At 42.2% G+C, this 23,218-nt stretch overlaps 1 protein-coding gene across 7 annotated transcripts in view; it reads right to left on the reverse strand.

The window, feature by feature from the left end:
* The window catches only part of MGAT5 (alpha-1,6-mannosylglycoprotein 6-beta-N-acetylglucosaminyltransferase), a 386,067-nt gene that overhangs the window by 141,746 nt on the left and 221,103 nt on the right, over positions 1–23,218 (reverse strand). For all 7 annotated transcript variants that reach the window (XM_081579245.1, XM_081579247.1, XM_081579244.1 and 4 more), the window contains 3 exons: positions 17,754–17,830; positions 16,787–16,876; positions 569–640 (listed from right to left, as the gene is read on the reverse strand). In XM_081579245.1, coding sequence (XP_081435371.1) covers positions 569–640; positions 16,787–16,876; positions 17,754–17,830 — 239 coding nt within the window. The remainder of the gene's footprint in view (positions 1–568; positions 641–16,786; positions 16,877–17,753; positions 17,831–23,218) is intronic.

Here is a 23,218-nt window from a genome sequence, read left to right on the forward strand (position 1 = left end):
CACAGCCCCTACCTACCTTTCCCATCTCTTCTTCATTCTAGCTCATTCAGACCCCTATGGCCTTGTCCCAGGCTCTCCTCCTGAAAATCCCAGGCTCTTGTATGGGCACCTTTTTACCTCACATCAGAGACATCTTTCTCTCCTTGACTTGGTATAAATCCATTCATCACTTCAAATTCAACTCCAAGGTCATCTTCTCTTTACATCTCTCCTGACCCACGCAGGCTGTGATGGCCACTTCCTCATTAATTTCCATGGGCCTGTGTTTCAGTGTTGACATGGGTGTGGTCACCATTTACAACCACCACCTTCATTACCAGATCACTGGGCACCTCCAAGTCTGGCACCAGGTCTTATTGACTTAGGAACCCTCAGAGAACTGCTCAATAAATAAACATAATGGTAACGGGTTGATGTGGCCACTCAAATTTCCACAGGGCTGGGGACAGAAGTTCTTCAGCTTACTATTATTTCAGATTACAACTGGCATCTCTAGAAAACTGTACATGTATCACTTGGCATCAGCCCCAAATCACAAGACAGGTGAGAGGTTTCCAAAACCACTTACCAATGAATTATGATCAGCTTCTTCGTAGGGATTTTTCGCTCTCCAAGGTAAATGGGGACACCAATTTTCAACCTGAAAAACAGGAACCAGAGATACTAACTAAGTATGCCGGTTTATTTGCAAATGAATTAACATCTGTGCCAAGCCCAAGTACAGTGCCTGGTACACAGAAAGTAGGTTAAGTGGGTTATTATTAATACTATTATTAGTCAGACTCCCACACTTTTAGCTAGCAACCCAGAGAGGTCTGCTCTCAGATGCAACAATAAACAGTCAAAGTCCCAAGGAGCTTATGACTACATTTTACATCTGTCCTTCAAAAACTTCATAATGACAAATTCCTTAATCATTTAATCTTCATACTTCTATGCAGAAGGAGAGGGGGGTTCTTTTGGTAGAAAGTTAAAAGATTTGAACACTGCCACAAAGATGCTTCTGTGCCATTTATTTAGCAAAGGGACAGGAATGATTTGTTATTTGCTCTGGCGTGTCTGGAAAGGTAACAGCAAGTCATCTGAGGTACAGAACGCCATCATTTATCTCCAAATTAGGAATGCAACTGAGAGTTTAAGGCTAACAGATCAAGGCTTCCCCTCATTTTGGGGCTGTTCGCTTCACCCTATCTCAAGGAACAGGGTGATAAAACCTATTGGAAAGAGAGATGAGGAAAGAAAAAAAATCCTTCAGCAATCTTGTGAGAGCCATTGTGGAAGACTGATGGTTCTGTCAATGCACCAGAGTTTAGAGAGCAGGAAAGTCAGAAAGAGAAAGCAGAAGTACCAAATTTTACAGGAATGACTTCAAAAAGGTTACCAAAGAAAATTAAGGCAGATTTACACTTTCTAGTAAATGAAGATGCACTGACTGATATTGATGTCTGTTCTCTTTGCCAAAACTGGCCACTTAATTCCAAGATAACATATCACCCATTCACTAATATGAGGTTATTAAAGATGGCTAATAAACAGGTAATGAAAATACTGTTTCTATGGCCAGGTGGACCCATAAAAATGAACAGAGCCAGGGGGCGGGGGGCATACTTGGAGGATCATGGAGAAGGCAGGGATGTAAGTGAGGTTCGACTTTCAGGTCAGCAATGCAGAATCAGACAAGCTGGTTAGCCCCCCAGCTCTGGGCGAGTTTTCAAAGAAAGCAGTTTCTCTACTCTAGAAATAAAGCAAGGTGATTTTGACTAGGACCCAAAATAATTGGGCAATTTGCATAAAGCCCTCTGCCGCTGCAAGTGATCTGAAAGCAACATGCAGAGGGCAGCTAAGTTTGGGGGTGGGTGGAATTCCCGGATAGGATAAGTATCATATTCTCTTTTCTTTCTGTGGAGTGAAATTAGACTTGACCAACTTTGTGAACGGCTTCAGAGACCAAAAGGACTCCTCATAAGAAAGGTTGCAATGGTTTTTACTCATAAGAAAATACCAACTTGCCTGAAATGCCTATGTCTAAAAACTGAGTGCTTATACAGCAGCATCACCATGAAGGGCAAAAATCACAAAGGAAAAGCACTCTATAAGTGAGAAAAATGAGGAAGAACCAGCAGAAAAGAAGCCTCCAAAGGGACGAAGCTGGTCCCAGCAGCACTGCACACATCTGTGTCTTGTGTGCTTAGGCCAGACTGAATTATTTAATTCAAATTAAATTTTTGTAAATGGACTCAATAAGACAGTGCTTTAAAGCATATTTATACCATGAAGGATTCAAATAGATTGCTGACCTGACTGCGAGACCTTCCACTGCACACAAAAGCATGAGGGTGAGCAAGCAGGGCACAGATTCATAGTCAATCCCATTTCAAATAAATAACAAAATGCACACAGCAGCATGTCAGAGTAAAAAATGTCTTCATGAAGAGCATGATAGGGAGAGATGAGACACGACTATGAATAAAGAAAATCAAGCAAAAGGAGACACATTACTGAGATCAGATAAAGGAGAGTACATTCACTTCTCTGCCCTTCGAAGAATCTTCCAAACTTTACTCTGATGAAAATACAGTCCAAGGTGATCTTCTAAAATATGACTTCCCGATAGAATACTCAAGACTTTAATTCCTCTTTGAAACTGATCATTTATCTCAGTTCTTCTTACTCTAAATCACTGGATAATACCATGTGAGATTTCAAGGGCATCTCAAAAAGTATAGGAAATGGAGTCAGTGTATTTTGAATTTAGCAAGAAATCTTACCATTACATACACACTCATAATAGAGGAAAAATCCATTCTGAATATCTTGACACAGAATGAGGACAGTGGGTTTTTAGGGTGGCTGTTTTTGTACACAGTGATAAGCTAACTGGTTAACAAAATAATTAAATTATACATAAATCAATTACTCCATGGGGAGTGGAGGAAAACAAACAAACAAACAAACACATTTCTTTCTGAAACCTCAGTGGATTACCAGGACTGGAAGAAAGCCAGCATTGGCAGTAACTCCATGTATTGAAACAAAACAGCCCTCAAATGAGCAACATTTTCCTAAATAAGAACATCATTGACAACACAGGGAAAATCTTGTTCAGGGATCATAATTCAACTTCCTCATCCCTAACCGTTTTGTCCAATCTACCCTGGCTCCCTAAATGAGTCTAACCACCCAGCACACCATCCTACCTAAGAAAGCTGGACCCCAGGGAGAGCCCCCTGTATTCCTCATCTAGAAGCTCTTCTACTTCAACTCATTCTCATCATCTTAGAGTTCTTCTCTCAGAACCCTAGGGCCCTATTTCTGCCTGTGATCACCTACTAGCTTGGCTACAATTTTCCAAGTGCAACCTTAGAGCTCTCCCTGGGATAAGATCTGTGGTGCTCGACCCTTCTACTGCCTACCCCCACCTCTACCCAACTCCTGCAAGCTGGCAAGTCCTCTGTCAAGCCCTCTGCCAGGGCAGGGACTGGGCAGCCTTAAAATCACCCACAAATCACTGTAGTGAGTCTAAGAATTGAAAATCATCTGAGTTCATGGCAACAGACATGCAACAATCAATAGAAGAGCAGAGCCATGACTATAATAACCCTTGATTTGAAGGTGAAACTTCTTTGACAAGAACTAATCTTTTTAGTGCACTAGCCCCAGGCTACAAAATAAAGAGGCAAGGGAGGAGAGGGTGAGATGTATGGAAAGAGTAACAAGGCAAATTACATTACTATATGTAATGATAGCCAACGGGAATTTGCTGTATGGCTCAGGAAACTCAAACAGGGGCTCTGTTTCAATCTAGAGGGGTGGAATGGGGCCGGAGATGGGAGGGAGGTTCAAAAGGGAGGGGATATATGTATACCTATGGCTGATTCATGTTAATAACAAAATTCTGTAAAGCAATTATTCTTCAATTAAAAATAAATAAATAAAAATATGAAGAGGAAATAGAACCAGAAAAGACCAGCTAGGCTAGACCTTTGGAACATGAAGGCATCTCCCAGAGAGAGGGCACAAAGAATCACTTTTCTTGAGCAAGGAGATCTAAAATTAACCAATTTTATTTTTGACATTCCTCCTTCCAATGATTTAAACTTCTTTGATCTGAGGTTTTGCAGCTTTATCAATGTACAATGTAAATCGAAGCTAAGTTCCTTAACAGACCTCAGGTAGGTCATACTTACTTTCAAGCTCTTTTGGATGGACAATTCTTACATTTAAGAAAAGAGAAACTACCAACAGAGATGCCTACAGCTCAAACTGGATTTTAAAGAGGGAAAAGAAATAATAAAACTACAGCAAAAATGAGTAGGAGATTTAATGTATATCTGCGTGTACGTCTGCAGAACTAGCCTTAATCTCTGCAGTAATATTCTGTTCTTTTGAAAGAATAATAATCAGGCTCTGATACGGCCTCTTCTCTCATGGATAATGTGAAGGGTTTTGCTTTAATGGATCACTAACATACAGAATTTCACCCATATTTTTCCAAGAGTTAAGTGTGGGTCAAAAAGTAAATACACAAAATGCATAAGAAAAGTCTAAGATTATCTCTAGAGGTTGATGTCTTGGATGCTTAGGATTCTCTTCTTTATGTAAATTTTCATATTATGATTTTTTTTCAAAGAACACTTATTGAGTAATTTTTAAAGGTATTACATTATATAAGCATACAATCATTGACTGAAGGTTTACAGTTCAGTGTGTCTGGGAAAAAAACAAATGAACTTGACTGTATCCCATCATTTAATACCCTGAAGTGCCCTACAAGGTGGGTACCACGCCCAGATTACATGTGAGGAAAGCAAGACTTGAAGGTGCTAAGAACTTGCAGAGGTCCACTCACTGACTTCCCTGGTGGCTCAGATGGTAAAAGAGTTTGCCGACAATGCAGGAGACCCAGATTCGCTCCCTGGGTCAGGAAGATCCTCTGGAGAAGGAAATGGCAACCTACTCCGGTACTCTTGCCTGGGAAATTCCATGGACGGAGGAGCCTGGTAGGCTAGGTAGGCTACAGTCCATGGGGTCACAAAGAGTCGGACAGGGCTGAGCAACTACACTTTCACTTTTCACTCACTAGTGAGTGGCGGGGCTGGGTGATGACTGAGATCCCATCCCTGGACCAGGACGTGAAGTGTCAGAGACACTTTAAAGGGCAGGGACAAGAGGGCTGCTGAATCTGGAATCCACCAAATCAGATTCTATGTCCAACTCCACAAACAACTAGGGGTATAACCTTAAACCACCTGACTTTCAAGTTTTCTCATCTACAACATAAAGGTGCTGGCTTGGGTATTCTATAATAATTCTATTAGCTATGAGACCTAAAAAATATAGTTAGATACCACCATGTGGGTTACCTATCAAAATGACACAATTGATTATATTCATTAGATAAACTGATGATACACACACGTATATGCATGCACATATTTGTTGTACTGATAACCTATCTAATGTAGCTACTCATTAAGCAACATGTTTTAAACATTTTTTTTTTTAAAAAGATCTCTTTACCCCACTCCATGCTCCTCCCAGGCCTACTCTCCTTTTCTAAAGATTCAAAAAGGAAATGCACATGGTAAAAGATGTCTTCACATGTGAGCGGTTCCACTACCTGGCCCCATCCTCTCCATCAAACACCTGAGCTGATGAATATTTTGGCCAAGTGGCTTGTTAGGAAAGGCTGTGCCTGGGGAAGCAGGTAGATGACAGAGAAGAACAAGAAAAACGACAGTGCACCAAGAACCAAGCACTAGGAAAAGCGCTTCACACACACTGTGTCCTCTGGTTTCCACATAATCATATGGGCAAGGTCACTCATCATGGCAGATGAAGACATGGGTGCAGGGAGGCCCCATGGATGGGGATGGAGGTGCCATCTGCCCTGTCCAGGGCCGGCACTTAGCAGGGAAGCCAGACGTGTGGTTCCTGCAGTCCCATGAGCACAGTCCAGCCTCCAATATCACAGTAGGACTGCCTAGTTCTTCTCCACAAAATCCTTCAGAAAGGGTTCACTCTGCTCCCACTGCGGGGCAGTGCTGGAAGGGCCATGAGAGTGATGACAACTTGCTGCCTACAGCCTTTTTCCTTGATGTCTGTTCTGTGCAGCAGAAGTGATCATTTCAAAGCCTAAACTGGCTTACATCCTACACTAACTCAGACCCTCCAGGGGCTTCTCCTTACCCTTAGAATAAAACCCAGAATTTACCCTCAAGCTTACACTGCTGTCTCACTCCCCCTGCCTTCCAAACAAGAACCTCCTTCCACATCCAAACACCCGCCAGGTTCATTCCTGCTCTGGAGGGTTGCCGGACTTGTGAGAAGAGGGGAAAAGATGATCAGCTAAATTCGAATTTCAGACAAAGGATGATTTTTCTTTTTAGTAAGCTGCACGCAGTAGTTGTCATATGTGAAAGTGAAAGCGTAGTCGCTTAGTCATGTCTGACTCTTTGTGACCCTGTGGACTATAGCCCACCAGACTCCTCTGTCCATGGAATTCTCCAGGCAAGAATACTGGAATGGGTAGCCGATCCCTTCTCCAGGGGATCTTTCCGACCCAGGGATCGAATCTGGGTCTCTGGTATCGTGGGAAAATTTTTTTTTTTACCATCTAAGCCACCAGGGAACTGCCATTTGTCATATACTCACAGTAATAAATAAAACACTCTACCTGAAATTCATGATCATTGGGCATCCTGTATTTTACCTGGTAACCCCACACCTCAGACTTTGGCATCCACGCTCTTTCTGCCTGAAACACTCTTCCTCCTAGAGTGCTCAGGCCTCCCTCTCTTCCCTCCTACACACTATGCTCCAACTTTTCCTGAGAAGCCTTCCCTGATCTGCTTACCTGGCCACTCTACCTCCTTACTCTGCTTTTCCTTGGCACACACACCACATGTGGGAATTATCTGACCTATGGGATGACTACTGTTTGCTGCCCCAACGAATGTAAGCTCCTTAGGGACTTTAGTTGGCTTGTTCAGGGCTCTTTCCTCAATCCAGAGAACAGGGCCTGGCACACAATAGGTCCTCAATCATTACTTGTTAGATACTGAATGAAAAAATGGGTGACTTGAGTGCTAAAGATATTCATTATAAGGATACTCTTTTCCTTTTAAGTGGCACAATGTATTTTCATCATTGTATTAGAATCTTTCAACAATACCCTGAGGCAAGCATGGCAGGCTTTACCTTGACCTCAGTGGAGAGAAGTCAGTCTGAAAACTCAAGGGAATGTTCTAGGCCACACAGGTAGGAGCTGAATCCAGACAGACATTTTTTTTTTTTTCATGGAAAGGCATTTTAAACATAGCAGTGTGTACATGTCAATCCCAAACTCCCAAGCTATCCATGCAATTTCCGCAATATGCAGTGCTGCCCCCGACCATGGAGGGGAAGGCAGGAATATCAGAAACAGAAAGTATGGAATCAATCATGTGCAAGAGAGCCGAGGGCTGGGAAGACCTGAGACAGGACTACTCAGAATATTAGGGAAGGGATAGGACTTCAAGAGAAACTGCTGGCAGTTTTCAACAGACCCCAAACCAGTGGGGTTCTAATGAGAGGATGTCAGAGTTTCAAAAATTCATCCCAAATCTCTGTGGGAAGAGACTTGTCAATTTCCTTTATACAGGAGAGGTAACAAATTATTCCTCTGTCATGAACTATTCAGATAATAGAGAGATGCTTCTTACACTGCACAGAGGCAAACTCGGCCCCACTGGGCCTGAATTCACACTGAGGACACTAGAGCCACAGTCACCCAACTGATAAAAGTAGTCACATTCCAGTCACCAAGGACAGAGCTCCTCTTTTGTGGCAGTGTGCAATTTTGCCTCAAGTGTAGATCCAGGCAAATAATGCTGAGTGACAATAAGAAAGGGCTTCCCAGGTGGCGCTAGTAGTAATGAACCCACCTGCCAACGCAGGTAGATGTAAGAGGCGCAGTTTCGATCCCTGGGTTGGGAAGATCCTCTGGAGAACAGCATGGCAACCCACTCAAGTATTCTTGCCTGGACAGAAGAGCCTGGCGGGCTACAGTCCATAGGGTCGCAGACAGTCAGACACAACTGAAGCGACTGAGCACACACACATGCAAAACAGCTCTTCTTTTGTGGTAGTATGCAATTTTGCCTGAAGTGTAGATCCAGGCAAATAATGCTGAGTGACAATAAGAATAAAAGCTGAGCCAGAAAACTGTGCCTTCTAATATAATTGGCTAATTCCATTCAAACAGGCTAACCTGATCCTCTGCATTCCCCTATAGATAAAATATTAAAGAGCATTATATTGAAATTGCTAATAAGTGCTCAAAATGCTCTTGCTTCAAGTCTCAAAATTAATGTTCTTAGCAGATTTTAATCTTAAAATTTTACAAAAACATTTCTTCAAGATTAGAAAGTTGATAGCTGGTGAAGTCACCCACTTAGAACAAAGAGACAAAAAAGCTATCAACTACTTTAAAAAATGCTTTAAATAGGTCATTCATTCAATAAATATGTGTGCCAGGCACTATTATTCCTGTAAACAAAATAGACAAAAATCTCTCTGGAGATGACTTTCCATATACTTTTTCTTAATGCTGGACATTGATGGTCACCCCAAGACCTTTGCACTGACCATCCCCTCCACCTGCTAAATACCTGTACCAGACTTCTGAACCTCTTCCTCTCTCATCTCCTTCAATACGGTGCTCACACATCCTCCCCCCATTTTTTCAGTAGGGCATTTTCTGAACATGCTATCTAAAACTGACACCATCACTTCTCATGAGCATTTTGAGTCCCATCTTAGTTTTATTTTTCTCCACAGCTCTGCTGTAATCTAAAAGATATATATTTTACTTTTTGTTGCCTATCCCCTCCTATAAAACATAACCTTAAGAAGTGTTTGCCTTTTGGCTCACTGTCATATGCCCAGCATCCAGAAAATCCCAATAGCAATGAATTCCCCCGGTACCCAGACTATGGTTTGTCTTGTTTCCCAGTAAGAGGAACCAAGGAGACTTATAGAAAACACCCAGGGTTATGTCAAAAGGCCTCAGAAGAGAATACGCATCAGCCCCCATTGGTCAAAGAAGGAGTAATATGAGAACTAGCAAGAAAATAATTGGAATGGATCAAACATATCAAGTATAGTTCAGTCAATGCCTTGATTGAAACGAGGTGCTGATTGAAACAACAAGCATTAAAACAAGCAAGCAAGCAAACAAACTACTGGTCACCAGTGGAAGAGGATAGGAAATCAACAGAGAAATCAAGGTTTCCTTTATGAACTGTTCCTCAGGGTAACCAAATACCAGATGAGGACTCATTTCTCTATACAGAGTATTCCTGATATATTAAGAACAAATCCTGATGAATCCAGAAAGTAATTATCGATGGCTGCTGATATCACAAAAAGAGAAAGAACTAGGCATTTATGTGTCTCCTGCTAGAAGCATTTAATACCACCCATGAAACAATTTTGAAAAAAATATTAAGCCTGACTCTGATCAAGCCTCAGATCTACTATCAATTTACAGGAAATACAAGGGTTGGGGAAGCAGGTAATCCAACAACACGGGGATACGTTCATAAAAACTCAGAGTACAACAAACTCTTCTAAGTGTATGGAGTACAATAACAGCTTCTAAGGCGAGTAAAGTTTCATCAGTGAAAAATCACAAGGGGCACCAACAGTTGTAATTTATGGTACTGCTTGAAACTCCATTCAAATAAACTTCAGGTTACAAGATGGTCTACAAAATGTGAACAGTGATCTGATATTCAAAGATATTATGGAATTCTGTGATTATTAAAATACGGAACGGTTTTAGTAGTCATATGTTTTAAAAGAGCCTCTTTTAAAGGTACATAGTGAAACATTCACAGATGATCCGATTTGGGGGATTTGCTTCAAAACAATCAGCTGGGAGAGGTGTCAATGAGTGAGACGGGCCATAAACTGACACTTGCTGAATCTGTGTCACAGACACACAGCGTTTCCTTAGATTAGTTTCTTTTACATAGGTTTGACATTTTCCACATTAAAAAAAGTTTAAAACATAAAACTTTACAAATGTCTTACTGGTATATAATATGAATGATCAGAGACAATATTTAAAAGTTTGTAAAAACACAAATTGGAGATGACTGCATCAAAGCCCCAATCTGCCACATGTTTCCAAAGAGCAAACAGGTAATGGTTTGGGGTTTGGCAAGTTCCTTTTAATTTTTGGAAGGTGGAGGTCAGAGTAAGAAATCTCAATCTTAATATTGTAGTTTGTGAAAATAATAACAAAAAAAAGAAACAAAAAAGATATAAAACTAAATGCTGTAGTATGTGAAACTGACAAACAGGAGTGGTCATAAAAGAATGAACTTAGAAGAAGGTAGAAGTTGAGGCAAATTGAGAGATCATTTAAGCTGGCGACAAATACTGTTCGGTAAAATCAGGATTGTTTTTACAAAGCGATTTCTAAAGATGTCTTAGAATTCAGGTAATAAGAGCCACAAAACACACAGATAAAGAAGATAAAAGTAAAGGCTGAATTCAAGAATGGAAAAGAACAAGATCATAAATCTCTGTCACCATCTATGTTGCCAAAAAATATTATCTCACAGAAAGAGAATTTCCTGTGTCAAACGGCTAAACATTTAAAAGGTGTGTGTGGGTAATCTCAGGCAACAGTCTAGTGCTATTTTTAAAGTACTCCCTGACCCTTCCCAAAATGTTAGTTATATTTTCTCATTCAGGTTTTCTCCTGCAACCTAAACAGTCAATTCTTTACCGCAGCCCACTTTGACAAATTAGTCTGTGCAACACCATTTCCAAGATATCTTTAGCAGCCAACATAGTCCATAAATCCAAATCATCGTACTGGTTATTAGGATTTCATTTCATGCTCACATTCACAAACATTTAAGCTTTCAACCTTTGCTGTTGGGCATTAATCTTGGCATTAATCAATGGATTAAGTACGCTGAATTTAAACTCAAGGTTAATAGCATGCTCAGCCAATATTAGTTTTACATATTGCCAAGGGAGAACAGGAAGACATGGAGACCTTTATGCCTGTTGTTTCTGAAACATAAGAAACAGACTGATGAGTAAGGCATGAAATTGCTTCTTTTGTTCCTTTATGAGGGACTCACACATACAGGTGGGTGTGTACACAGACACACACACACAGTCACTCACTCAACCAGTCCAAATTGGCATTTGAAGCAACAGCTTGTACACATCCTAAGACCTAGCAATCAATCACTGAGCAATCGATTATTTCAGAGCAACTATACTTGTGTTCCAATGGCAACACAAGTCCTTAAAAAAATAGTAGAAACAAATTAAGAAGTCTGGCAGGGTGTGATGGTTGCTAGTTGCTACAATAATTGTGTAGACAGCAAAAATGTGTGGGCATCAAAGATATCAGCACCATCTATCAATATAATATCAATAGGGGTAAAGACATTTATTCTCAATTGTGTAAAAGCTGATAGCAGCAAAAGGCTCTGCAGAGGGCTAAGTTAATAATACCTGAAACAATGACATTCAGAGTAATTACTTTATAGGCTCTTGTCTCTAATGGGAGTAGTTACATGGCTCACAAAAACAGATACAGAAAATGAACTGCCCGATGATCTGGAAATGCAAGGCTGGTTAACGGACATGAATCATTCATTTGCTCCCATCTGAGTACTTGGTTTTCATGAGTTGTATCTTCAGGAGAATTGGTGCTGTTTTGGTGGGGGAGGGGACTAGTAAAGTATTAAAATTATGAGTATTTGAAAACTAGCAATGAAGACTGATTAATGGAAACCAGCTAACTTAGAGCTGTATTTCAAACACAGGTGGATCTGAGAACAGAACTGAACGCAAAGGCAATGGTGACAAATGACTTCATTTGAGTTCAGCTTTCATTCGACATGAAAGGGCAACAGTAATGGTGAGTGTAGAAGTACTAAGCGACTAAACCTCTTGGAGTCTCTAAGATGCAGCTCTCAGAGCTGGGGAGAGGTTGAAATGGCACTGTGCATTTGAGGTGTCAGGTACACACGGACCTCAGTCATCTTTCATTCTTCTCTTACTGTCTGCCACCCAAGAAGGGCAATGCTGAGACTTAACACCACACCCAGGCCTTAATACAGCATCAGACACATTACAAGCATCTGTGGGGATAATGAAGGGTAAACATTGATGGCTTTACCTTCTGAGAGTCCCCGTAAGAGGCTGGTAGACTATAGTTGGTGAGGGGAAGATTAGAAGTTTCAGGGGGAGAAAAATGCAGGAAGAGTGCCATCTTCTAAGACTAGTCTGAATCTAAATGCCTCAATTCAACTAGTGCTGACTATGGGAGATATTTTACTTCATGTCCTCTTTCATATTTGTCAAAGCTCTGAAGTTAAAAGTATATGGAAACAAGAACTGGCTCTTCTTCAATTTTTGTTGTTGTTCAGTCCCTAAGCCAAGTCTGACTCTTTGCAACCCCATGGACTGCAGCACACCAGGTTCCCCTGTCCTTCACTACCTCCCCGAGTTTGCTCAGATTCACGTCCATTGAGTCGGAGATGCTAATCATCTCATCCTCTGCTCTTCAATAAGGATTAAGAAAAGAATCCAAGTCACCAGTATATTCACTGATGAAGTAAAAAAATCAAATGAAAATGTTTGTCAGTCACCTTCCCAACTGCAAAAGTAAGCTGGCATATGATACAGGTTAAATGAAGTAACAAAAGAAGGAAAGCGTGAAGAAACCAAGAGGAAAAAAAATAGACAAAAACAGCACCACAAAGCCATAGGATGTTGTCCAGGATTTATAGACCACTAGAACAGAATTAACAGGGTTTAGGAAACATCTCTAATAATTTCATTTTAACAATAGCAAGAGGTGCACTGCGGCTCCACACATCCGGTTCATGATTTTAATATGAACAAGCATCACATCCTGAGAAAGGAAGACAAGGAGAACTATATTCTTCTATATTACTAGAAGTCTAGGGATCTAGAATTAAATGAGATTGGTGAATGAGAACCAGAAATTCATTCTAATTCTAAAAGGAAATCAAGGTCCCAATAGAAGATGTCCCGGGCTATATGATACTCCACAACTGTACTCAAATAATGGCAACATCAAATATCTATCATGCGCAGACATAGAAAACAAACTTACGGTTACCAAAGGGGAAAGGTGTGTGTGAGGGAGGGATAGATTAGGAATTTGGGAGTAACACACACACACAATTTTATATATAAAATAGATAAACCACAAGGACCTACTATATATCACAGAGAATTATAATCAACATTTTGTAACTATATAGGAAAAGGGGGCTTCCCAGCTGGCACTACTGGTAAAGAAACCACCTGCCAATGCAGGAGACATAAGAGATGCAAGTTCGATCCCTGGGTTGGGAAGGTCCCCTGGAGGAGGGCATGGCAAACAACTCCAGTACTTTTGCCTGGAGTATCCCAAGGACAGAGGAGCCTGGTGGGCTACAGTCCATAGGATCGCAAAGAGTCGGTCACAACTGAAACAACTTAGCACGTATATGGGAAATAATTTGAAAAAGAAAAAATATATATTTTATACACACACACACATATACCTGAAACTAACACAACATTGTAAATCAGCCATAGTTCAATAAAAAAACTAAATACCCCCCCATGAAAGTAAAGTAAAAAAAAAAAACTCATCATGAAAGATCAGTTAAAATAATTATCATTTATCAGGCTCTACTCTAAGCATGGTCCCATACAGACTCAGGAATCCTCAAGGTAGGATTCTTTAAAAACAAAGTTAAAACTTTTATATTATAAAGGAAGAACCTGAGACACAAAGAGAGCAACTTTTCCAAGAGCACAGAGTTTAGCAAGGATCAGAAACAGAAGCTGAAGTCAGGTGTGAGGCTTTAAGACAGTACTGACTATTGAAAGGCTCATATTGGTTACATTTTCTTCTCTTATAGGGTATCTATTAAGATGCTTTGAAAGAAATTTTTTTTTCTTTAAGTGCCAGAGTTTCAAGATAATTTTCACATTAAAACTTTGAAGAAGAAGTTCCTAGTTGTTTCCCAGGACCCCTTCCTGGCTCGATTACCTGTATCCATGCTTTCTCTTCTATTAGACTTTAAAGATAATGAATGCATAGCATGGTGTCAAGCAAATGAGTTCTCAGTAACTGTTGACAATCAATGAACATAATAGATGTTCAATAAGCGCTCACTGAACTTAGTTCAGTGAAACAAAAAGAAAAGTCTGATCATTTGCATAAGGAAAGAGTAGAACAGGCAAACGAAGCACCATTCCATGTCCTGGAAGGAGAAAAAAATAGTCAAAGGTTCTGAAACAAGACACCCACGCTCCAATATCAAGTCTACATGATCTATCACATCTTTATGCAGCCCAGTCTATCCCACACTCCTCTCAATTTACCTCCACAGAAGTTCCCTCTTCTCTCATCTTAGCTACATCCTTCCTTCCCTTCCGGTAGTGGTAGGGTGGCGTTTCAAAGGAAGGGAACCAGGTCATATGTAACTGCAGTCCTCTCCATCTGAACCATTCTCCCGCACCTCCCCAGCTCTGGCTCAGGAAATGGAGACCCAGGCTGCAGTGGGCACCTCAAATCCTCTTCCTCTCCCTTCACTTTAGCAGCCCTCGCCAAGATGCAAACTCTCAGGAAGGCGTGAAATTAGCTCAGCTTGTCAATCAGGGAGCCCAGTTAGACTGTGGCTAAATTCTATCAAATGGAAATGGGAAAAAAACTTTTGAAAATTGAACTAAATGAGGGACTTTTTCCTCAGGGCAGGAAAGGTGCCTCTAATTGACTTCTCACTGGAGTGAAGGTTCACCCATAGCCCCAGGCCTTACTCCTCTGGAGAAGAAAATGAGAAGGCAGGCCCCAGGCCACCCAAGCTTGAAACACACTCAAGTACATGCTACAGAATCAACTTGCCAACAGCCTGCTAATAAGATACATCACACACCCAACTCTCAGAGCTTTTTCATTTCCAAGAGGTATTTTAACTATCATTTACTATGACGGTTCCCATGATGGCCCTGGGGTGGCCATGTAGCAACCTCATCCAAAAAAAAAAAAGTCTGATTCTTACAGAGCAAAGAGAAGGGTGCCAAGAGGGACAAATTCCACAGATTCCAGGGCCACACGCCCTAGAGCAATACTGGTTTGGCTTTCATCCCCATCATCTTATGCCACAGAGGAGAAACACCTGAATCCCACAAGGAAAAGTTTGGCCAAAACATTTCATTTAGCCTCAAAATGGAGGCATTCTCCTCTCTGCATGGCATCACCAGGGAGATGTTGTTAAGTACTGGTTAAACAACAACAGTACCAAAACTAGGGGTGCAAATAAAAGGAGATGGAAGCCAAGAGCCTGCCAAGTGCACAACCTTAAAAATTAGCCAGCATCCATTTCACAAGCTCTGAGGGCTACTGCCACTGCCCATAAGAGATGGGGGATAGAGCCAATAGAGTTTTCATTCCCTGCTCAGTTCTCTCCTGTAGCTGGCTCTGAATAAAGTCTTAACCCTACCCCACTCCATCAACCTTTCTAAAGGTGAAATGAATCACTGAAGCATGTAACAGATTCCATGTGGTCTGTAAAAATGCCCTGTGACTCTTAAAAAACAAGCTGCTATTTAAATTCAAGGGTACAAATGAAAATGAAGTTCGGATAAAAAGGTGGGAAAAAGGGAGAAAGTTAATAATTCAGTCTGTAAGTACAATAAATAGCTAACTCAGACAAGAAGCATATGAAAAGATGCTGAACATCATTAATCAGTAAGGAAATATAACCAGCGATAAAACAAGTAAGATACTCCCTCATACCCTCTCACATGGCCATTAGAAAAGAAAAAAAGAAAAAATAGAAAATAACAAGTGTTGGTGAGAATGTGGAGAAGTTAGAACCTCGTGCACTGGTGGTGGGATTGTAAAATGCCACAGTTGCTATGGAAAATAGTCTGGTGGTTCTTCAAAACATTAAAAATAGAATTATCATATGATCCAGCAACTCTGTTTCTGGGTATATACCCAAAAGAATTGAAATCAGGGTCTCAAAGAGTTATATGTACACTCATGCTCACAGCAGTACCATTCACAACTGATGAAAGACGGAGGCAACCCAAGTGTCCACTGACAGATGAACGGGTAACAATATGTAGTCTGTATACATAATGGAATATTATTCAGTCTCAAAAAGGAAGGGCATTCTGACACCTGCTATAACATGGATGAACCTTGAGTACACTATGCTAAGTGCAATTAGCGGATCACAAAAGAGAAATACTGTATATTTCACTTTTAGGAGTACTTGGAGTAATCAGAATCTGAGGCAGACACAGTAGAATGGTGGTTGCTGGGGCTGGGAGAAGATGGGAGGCTGTGGGGTCACGGTTTGATAGGAACAGTTTCAGGATGGCAAGATGAAGCGTTCTGGAGAGGGATGGATGGTGGCGATGGTTACACAGCAATGTGAATGTACTTAATGCCACTGAACTGTACGCTTTATGATTAAGCTGGTAAATTTTGTTATGTGTATTTTACTACATTTTTTTCAATTGAGAAAAAAAAATAGTGAACTCAGACTATTTTTTCCTCAAGGAAAAAAAAATCTTGCTACTTGGGGACAGAGGAGAGCAATGAAGAAGGAAATCATAAACCGTTTATGTAAAAACAATATACATTTTTAAGCTTTTCAAATTCCAGGCTTAGCTATGGAACAGACCAACCACACACATCGACTCCACCCTCCGAAAGACACAAGAAGCCGCTCACCTCACTGAGGTAAATAAAAAAAGAGCAGGTGGACCCATCCACTCCGTATTCTGCGTAGCAGGGATCCGAGCGCCACATATTTTTCATCCACTGAAACAACCAGAGGAGGAAGAGCACTGATGAGCAGCCATTCACTGTGGCGGGCACGTCTGCCTAGAGGCTGTGAGATTCATCCAGCAGTAAAGCCCAGGAGCACCCATGGGGAGGAATGTTTTCTCAAGAGTAAGTGCCTCACAGACCCTGGCATGAGAGTGCCCTCCTGGAGACCTACAGTTGCACCAGCTCCAGCACGGAGCCTGGAAAACAGCACAGGAATCAAGGCAGGAGCACAGTGTGTACTTGAGTCCCATATGGAAGCCATTTAAAATGCTCTGGGGTTTGTCTCACCATCCTAAGAGATGTCTGAACAGAAACTTTTCTCTGAAAACTACTGACCAGGGGAATGGTCTCCCCAAGGTTTGGCCACACAAATGTGATGAAAAAAAAAAATGTTAAGAGTCAAAGAGTAGCCAACAGCGTCTGGATACTCAACTGCACATGCAAATGTGACATTTAAATAACAATCTGGAGGCCTCACAGCTGAGGCCTGGGGACCTGGGAGAGGGGAGGTGGACACTAAATCATGGAAGCCCCTTGTCTTTGGCTCTTGAAGGATCACCCACTGGAGGACAGGAAAGAGAAGGAATGCAATTTCAAAGACACAGCAGGTGTCTGCAATGGCCCAGCTCTTTCAGTCTGACCAGTTAGTCACTGTTGACTAACCCCATGGGGCTGGCATAAGCAGGGAATGGTTGTCATGGCCACAGCCCCCAACTGGCAGGGTTGATGCATCCCTTAAATGACTTCCTTAAAGAGGGCTTGATCGCCCATCTGAATCACTGGGGAGGAAAAGAGAGGGGAGGGGAAGCCAGGGGCTGTCAGTGCAGGTCGAGGGGGAGGGGGTGAATGGACATCGCTCTTGACTTACCTTGATTTTCCCCTCGCAATGGGGGTAGCCATCCATAGGAGGCAATACGCATTTTTCTTGAGCTCCATTAATGATATCTGAAAAAAGAGGGAAAAGAACAAAGGATACCATCAAGTTTATGGCAAATGCGGAGCAGAAAGAGAAACTGAAAAGAGAAGTCTATCCTGGGAGCCACACTCTGACCCCTCCAGCTGGTGACATTCTGACTGGTCTGCAGTGAAGACTTGACCCAACCACAGCCCATCTCCAGGGTGGTCAGAGACCTGTGACGGGTGAGGCCAAGTTTGAAAGGAAGAGCCAGGCCAACCATAGTGATTACTTAGAAACCTGCAACGGAGAAACAGAAAACAAACAAGTGGGCGGGGGGGCAGGAAATGAAGCCAGGAGATTAGGAGGGTCCCTGGGTCAAGCCAGACTGGGCCATGAGGACAAACCGAGGCCATGAGCAGCTTCATGAACACATGTGCTTGTCATTTACGGAACTGAAAACAGTGGTACATACGAACTTATTTACAAAACAGAAATAGACTCACAGACATAGAAATCAAACTTACAGTTACCAAAGGGTTAAGTGGGGGGTGTAGTGGAGGGAGAACTTAGGAGTTTGGGATTAACAGGTACATACTACTATATATAAAATAAATAACAAAGTTCTACTGTTATTGCACAGGGAAATATACTCAATATTTTACAATAACCTGTAAGGGGAAGGAATATGAAAAAAAAAAAAAGGATACATATAAAAGAGAAACGATTTTCCTGTATATCTGAAACTAACACAACACTGTAAATCAACTATACTTCAATAAAACAAAACACACAAGTGCCTAAGCTGAGGCAGCCCAGGAGAGAAAGAGGTGAAGGTGTGCAGAGGAGCAGAAAGCCACAAGATGATTGTGCAAGGTACAATTTTTTTACAGATCCAGTTCTTATATTTCCACCAAGATCTCCTTATTCTTCCAATCTTTCCTCCCAATAAACTCCCTTTCTATCAGAAAGCTCAAGTGGACTCCTATTCCTTGTAACTACAGAATCAAAACTAAAAAGAATGCCCTCCAGAGGCTTATGGTTAAGTGATGAACAACAGACAAATTGGTCAAAAACTGAACGGTTGCTTAAAAGGCCTTATATTAGGGCAGGGCCAGGGAAGGACGCCCATACCAGTCTCTAAGCATCAGAGAAGACCTCCCGGATCCAGAGACATCTCAGCTGAGATATGAAGATGCAGGAGTGAGCCAGGTAGAGGGAAACGCTAAAGATGGCGTTCAGCAAAACGTCCACATGTAGGACCTGATCTGACGAGAGTGAATGAGGGTGAGGTACTGAGATGCGAAGAGCTGACTCACTGGAAAAGACCCTGATGCTGGGAAAGATTGAAGGCAAAAGGAGAAGGGGACGACAGAGGATGAGATGGTTAGATAGCATCACCTACTCCATGGGCATGAAATCTGAGCAAACTCCAGGAGACAGTGAAGACAGGGAGCCTTGTGTGCTGCAGTTCATGGGGTCGCAGAGTTGGACACCACTTAGCAATTGAACAACAACTGAGAGTCAGACAGGGCCCAAACCAGAAAGGCCACAAAGACTCCAGCCTCTGTGCTAAGAGCATGGCTGGTGAAGCACTGAAAAATTTTAAGAAGATAGTTATGATCAGGTTTTTGTTTAGAAATGATCATTTCAGTTGGAAACTAGGACAATCCTAAACCTACATGCTTCTCTTCTGGGGCCAACTATATTTTCCAGACATGCTTGGAAAATGTCCCCATTTCTCACTGCTAACTGTTTTCAACACAAAGTACTAATCGGAAATTAGATCCCAAACTACAATGCCATTTGACAGTGGCATTTAAACAATGTCGATGGCTGCTAGGGCTAAAACAGAAGTTAGTGCAAAGAGGAATTTTAGTTGTACCTGTTCCTTGAAGTTCAGTTCATCTGAGAGTCTAAAACAGAAATCCCAGACCTCTTGATTGAGCGTTTTCAATAAGCATTCTACCTGCTAAGGATAACTAGAGCGTAAAATCAGTATCTTCCTTATCATAGGTTGGAGGCTGTCAGTTAGTTGATAACATGAAAAACATGTAGCTTGTTGGAGTCTTTGTTTTCCCATCTGTAAAATCAGAATCACTGCAGTTCTGTTTCATCCAGGTCTTATTAAATATGTTAACATTTGTAAAAAGCCTGGTTGGCTCTCCTATCGGCTTGTATTAGAGACCACAGCAGGTGCTTAAGAGTCGGCATTTGCTGTATAATTCCACACAACTTTCAATCGCTATATCCAGGAAAGTAATGTTTCAAATGCACAGCTGCTTCTAGAAATGAATTCTCTTCGTTTTTAAAATAACTGCAGGCTTGAATGGTGGATCTCCCTAAAGTTCCCCTTCTGTCTCAATTGCACGGCGACAGCCAGCTCCAGTATCCTCAGACAGATGGGCTGCCTTACCAAAGCAGAAAGATGCTTTCCAATGACTACTGCTCCAATGACTAATTCCAATTTTGCTCACACTCAACAAGCAAATAAGAGGCAGTACAGGTTCTGAGAAACTAAGTAGAGTCTAGAACTGCTGAAGTTCAGGGGTAACTGAACATTTAAAGGGATTCTTAGGGGTCAGTAGGCTTCCCAGGTGGTGCTAGTGGTAAAGAACCCCCCTGCCAATGCACGAGACATAAGAAACTTGGGTTCAATCCCTGGGTCAGGAAGATCCCCTGGAGAAGGGCATGGCAATCCACTCCAGTATTCTTGCCTGGAGAATCCCATGGATAGAGGAGCCTGGTGGGCTGCAGTCCATAGAGTTCCAAAGAGTCGGACATGACTAGAGTGACTTCTCATGCATGCATGCATGAGGGGTCAGTACCTCTCTTTCGTTACACACAATAGGTATTATTCTAGTTCTGGATGTTTGGAGCTAGAAATTATTGCAACTAAATGAGTTGGAGGTATGCTAGTGTGGGGCAAAGAGAAACCACCAGATGATAAAATTAACCAGCAGGTCCATGAAAGGTGCAGGCAAAGCCTGGTTGCTGGCAGTGTGGGTCCACTTCATCTAAGAGTTTCAAGGAATAAAACTATATTATGCCAACTTTTTCTGCAAAGGGCTAGGCAATAAATATTTAAGGCTGGGCAGGCCACTTGGTTGCTGGGTTGTAGCAGTCACAGCAGGGGAAATGGAGTGATGTGTGTGTCTGCGTTTCAATAAAACTTTATTTGCAAAAACAGGTGCAGACCCTGGTGTTTGCTATGCTAAGACAGCCCCCAAAAGAGGATCCTTGCTTCTTCAAAGACCTGCTCAACTGACGTTTTAAAGGACATCTGCAGCTACTCTCCTACCAGGTGTGCCCTTCCTCCTCTAAAACTGAGTTGGAGCATCCATCCCCACCTGAAGAAAGCCCAGATTCTTCCTCCCTATCCCCATGTTCAATCAAGACTGAGTTAGGATTGAGTGCTGCCCCTTTAGCTCTTGGCCTTCCCATGGCAGTGAGCAATCTTGTTCTCTTTTTTGCATCTGTCCACTCCCCTTCCTAGGGCATGAGAATGCTGTGGGAAGGTTACGTCTTTCTGCTCCATCACCAGGCATTCAGTGAGTGCTGCTGGACTGAATGAATACTCACATGTTCTGCCTGACTACCAGTCCCCCCAGCCCCCTCTTGCCAACACCTGACACTTTGGCTCAAGGAGAAGGAGACTGAACTGAGACCACAGTGTTTTTTACTCCTCTACTAAGTGGCAGTGTGCCAACAAAGGTCTGTCTAGTCAAGGCTACGGTTTTTCCAGTGGTCATGTATGGATGTGAGAGTTGGACTGTGAAGAAAGCTGAGCGCCAAAGAATTGATGCTTTTGAACTGTGGTGTTGGAGAAGACTCTTGAGAGTCCCTTGCACTGCAAGGGGATCCAACCAGTCCATCCTAAAGGAGATCAGTCCTGAGTGTTCTTGGAAGGACTGATGTTGAAGCTGAAACTCCAATACTTTGGCCACCTCATGCGAAGAGCTGACTCATTCGAAAAGACCCTGATGCTAGGAAATATTGAGGGCAGGAGGAGAAGGGGACGGCAAAGGATGAGATGCCTGGATGGCATCACCGACTCAATGGACATGGGTTTGGGTGGACTCCAGGAGCTGGTGATGGACAGGGAGGCCTGGCATGCTGCATTTCATGGGGTCTCAAAGAGTCGGACACGACTGAGCAACTGAACTGCACTTGGCTAGATGGACCTTTACTGGCAGAGTAATGTCTCTGCTTTTTAACATGACTACTTTTCAGGGGGCACTTAGCTTACTGCTCATGAGGCCCCTCCAAAAAAGGAGACAGGATTCTGCCAAGATATATTACACTAAAAGGTTCTCCTATTTTCCCTACCCTCCCTCACAGGTCAAATTGTTTTTTTAATGGTGAAAGGGCAAGGTGCTAATATCAGATAAGATGCAAATGCAAAATAAGATGCTAATGCAAGCAAAGAAACTCAGCTCTTACTATTGTTCAGGATTCAGTTTCATTTCTTACCCTCACAACCAGCTCAAGTAGTGCCTGGCACTGAAAACATCACCTCTGAACTGATTCTATGGTGCTATCAACCAGGTATTAGAAAAAAGGCAGGATGTCTAGGTGTGAAAACTCTGTTGTTTTATCAGTGTGGTAAGAGGTCAAAAATTAGGTTGAATCTAAGAGAACAGTTTTCTTATTATCAAAAATGCTTACAACTCAGGAAGAGCACATGTACTGCAGGAGAAGTGACAAAAGATGCCATAAACACATCCAGAGCGAGGTGCTCCTGTCAAGTGTGGAACCAGATTCTCCCCGACAGCCCTAACATGCATGTACAGATTGAGAGAGACACAACAGGATTTCAACTACACATTTAGAAGTGACAGAGACCAAGAGATATGGAACCAGGCAGATAGATGTTTTTAACTCATGCTTTCCTCTGCCCGAGGAAGGAAGGAAAGTGGGAGAGAATGGGGTGGAGGTAAATGGTGAAGACAATCTCAGAGAGATGGTGACAAGAGAAAAAGGGTGATTCAGGAAATGAAGGTGGATGATCGTGACCTCTCAAGATATATGACCAGTCTTTTGAAAGTGCTGGCACACACGTTATCACATTTTACACTCACCACATCCTCCTGAACAAGGAAGACAATTACCTCATATTTTGGTTTGGAAAGAAGCTTCAAAATCCTCAGCATCTATCTCCAAACTCAGCCCACAGTTGCTTGGAGTTTCTCCCCAAAGCCTGTGGCTTGCCATGTGCTGAGATGTCAAAGCCGCATCCTTGAAAGATATGGTCTGTATCCTCAAGGAGTTCCCCAGGGCTTGGAGAGGGACCACATACAGCAGAGCGAGGCACACATCAGTGGAACCCCATCCCCAGATAAACCTCCTGAAAGGCTGGACACCACCCTTTGGCTAGTCCCCACCTACTGCCTGGCACCCTAGCAGCTCCGCAGAATTTTTTTTAAACGAATGAACTA

Source organism: Giraffa tippelskirchi, chromosome 3 (assembly GCF_054371585.1).
Source record: "Giraffa tippelskirchi isolate mGirTip1 chromosome 3, T2T-mGirTip1v1.2.pri, whole genome shotgun sequence".
Lineage (NCBI taxonomy): Eukaryota > Metazoa > Chordata > Mammalia > Artiodactyla > Giraffidae > Giraffa > Giraffa tippelskirchi.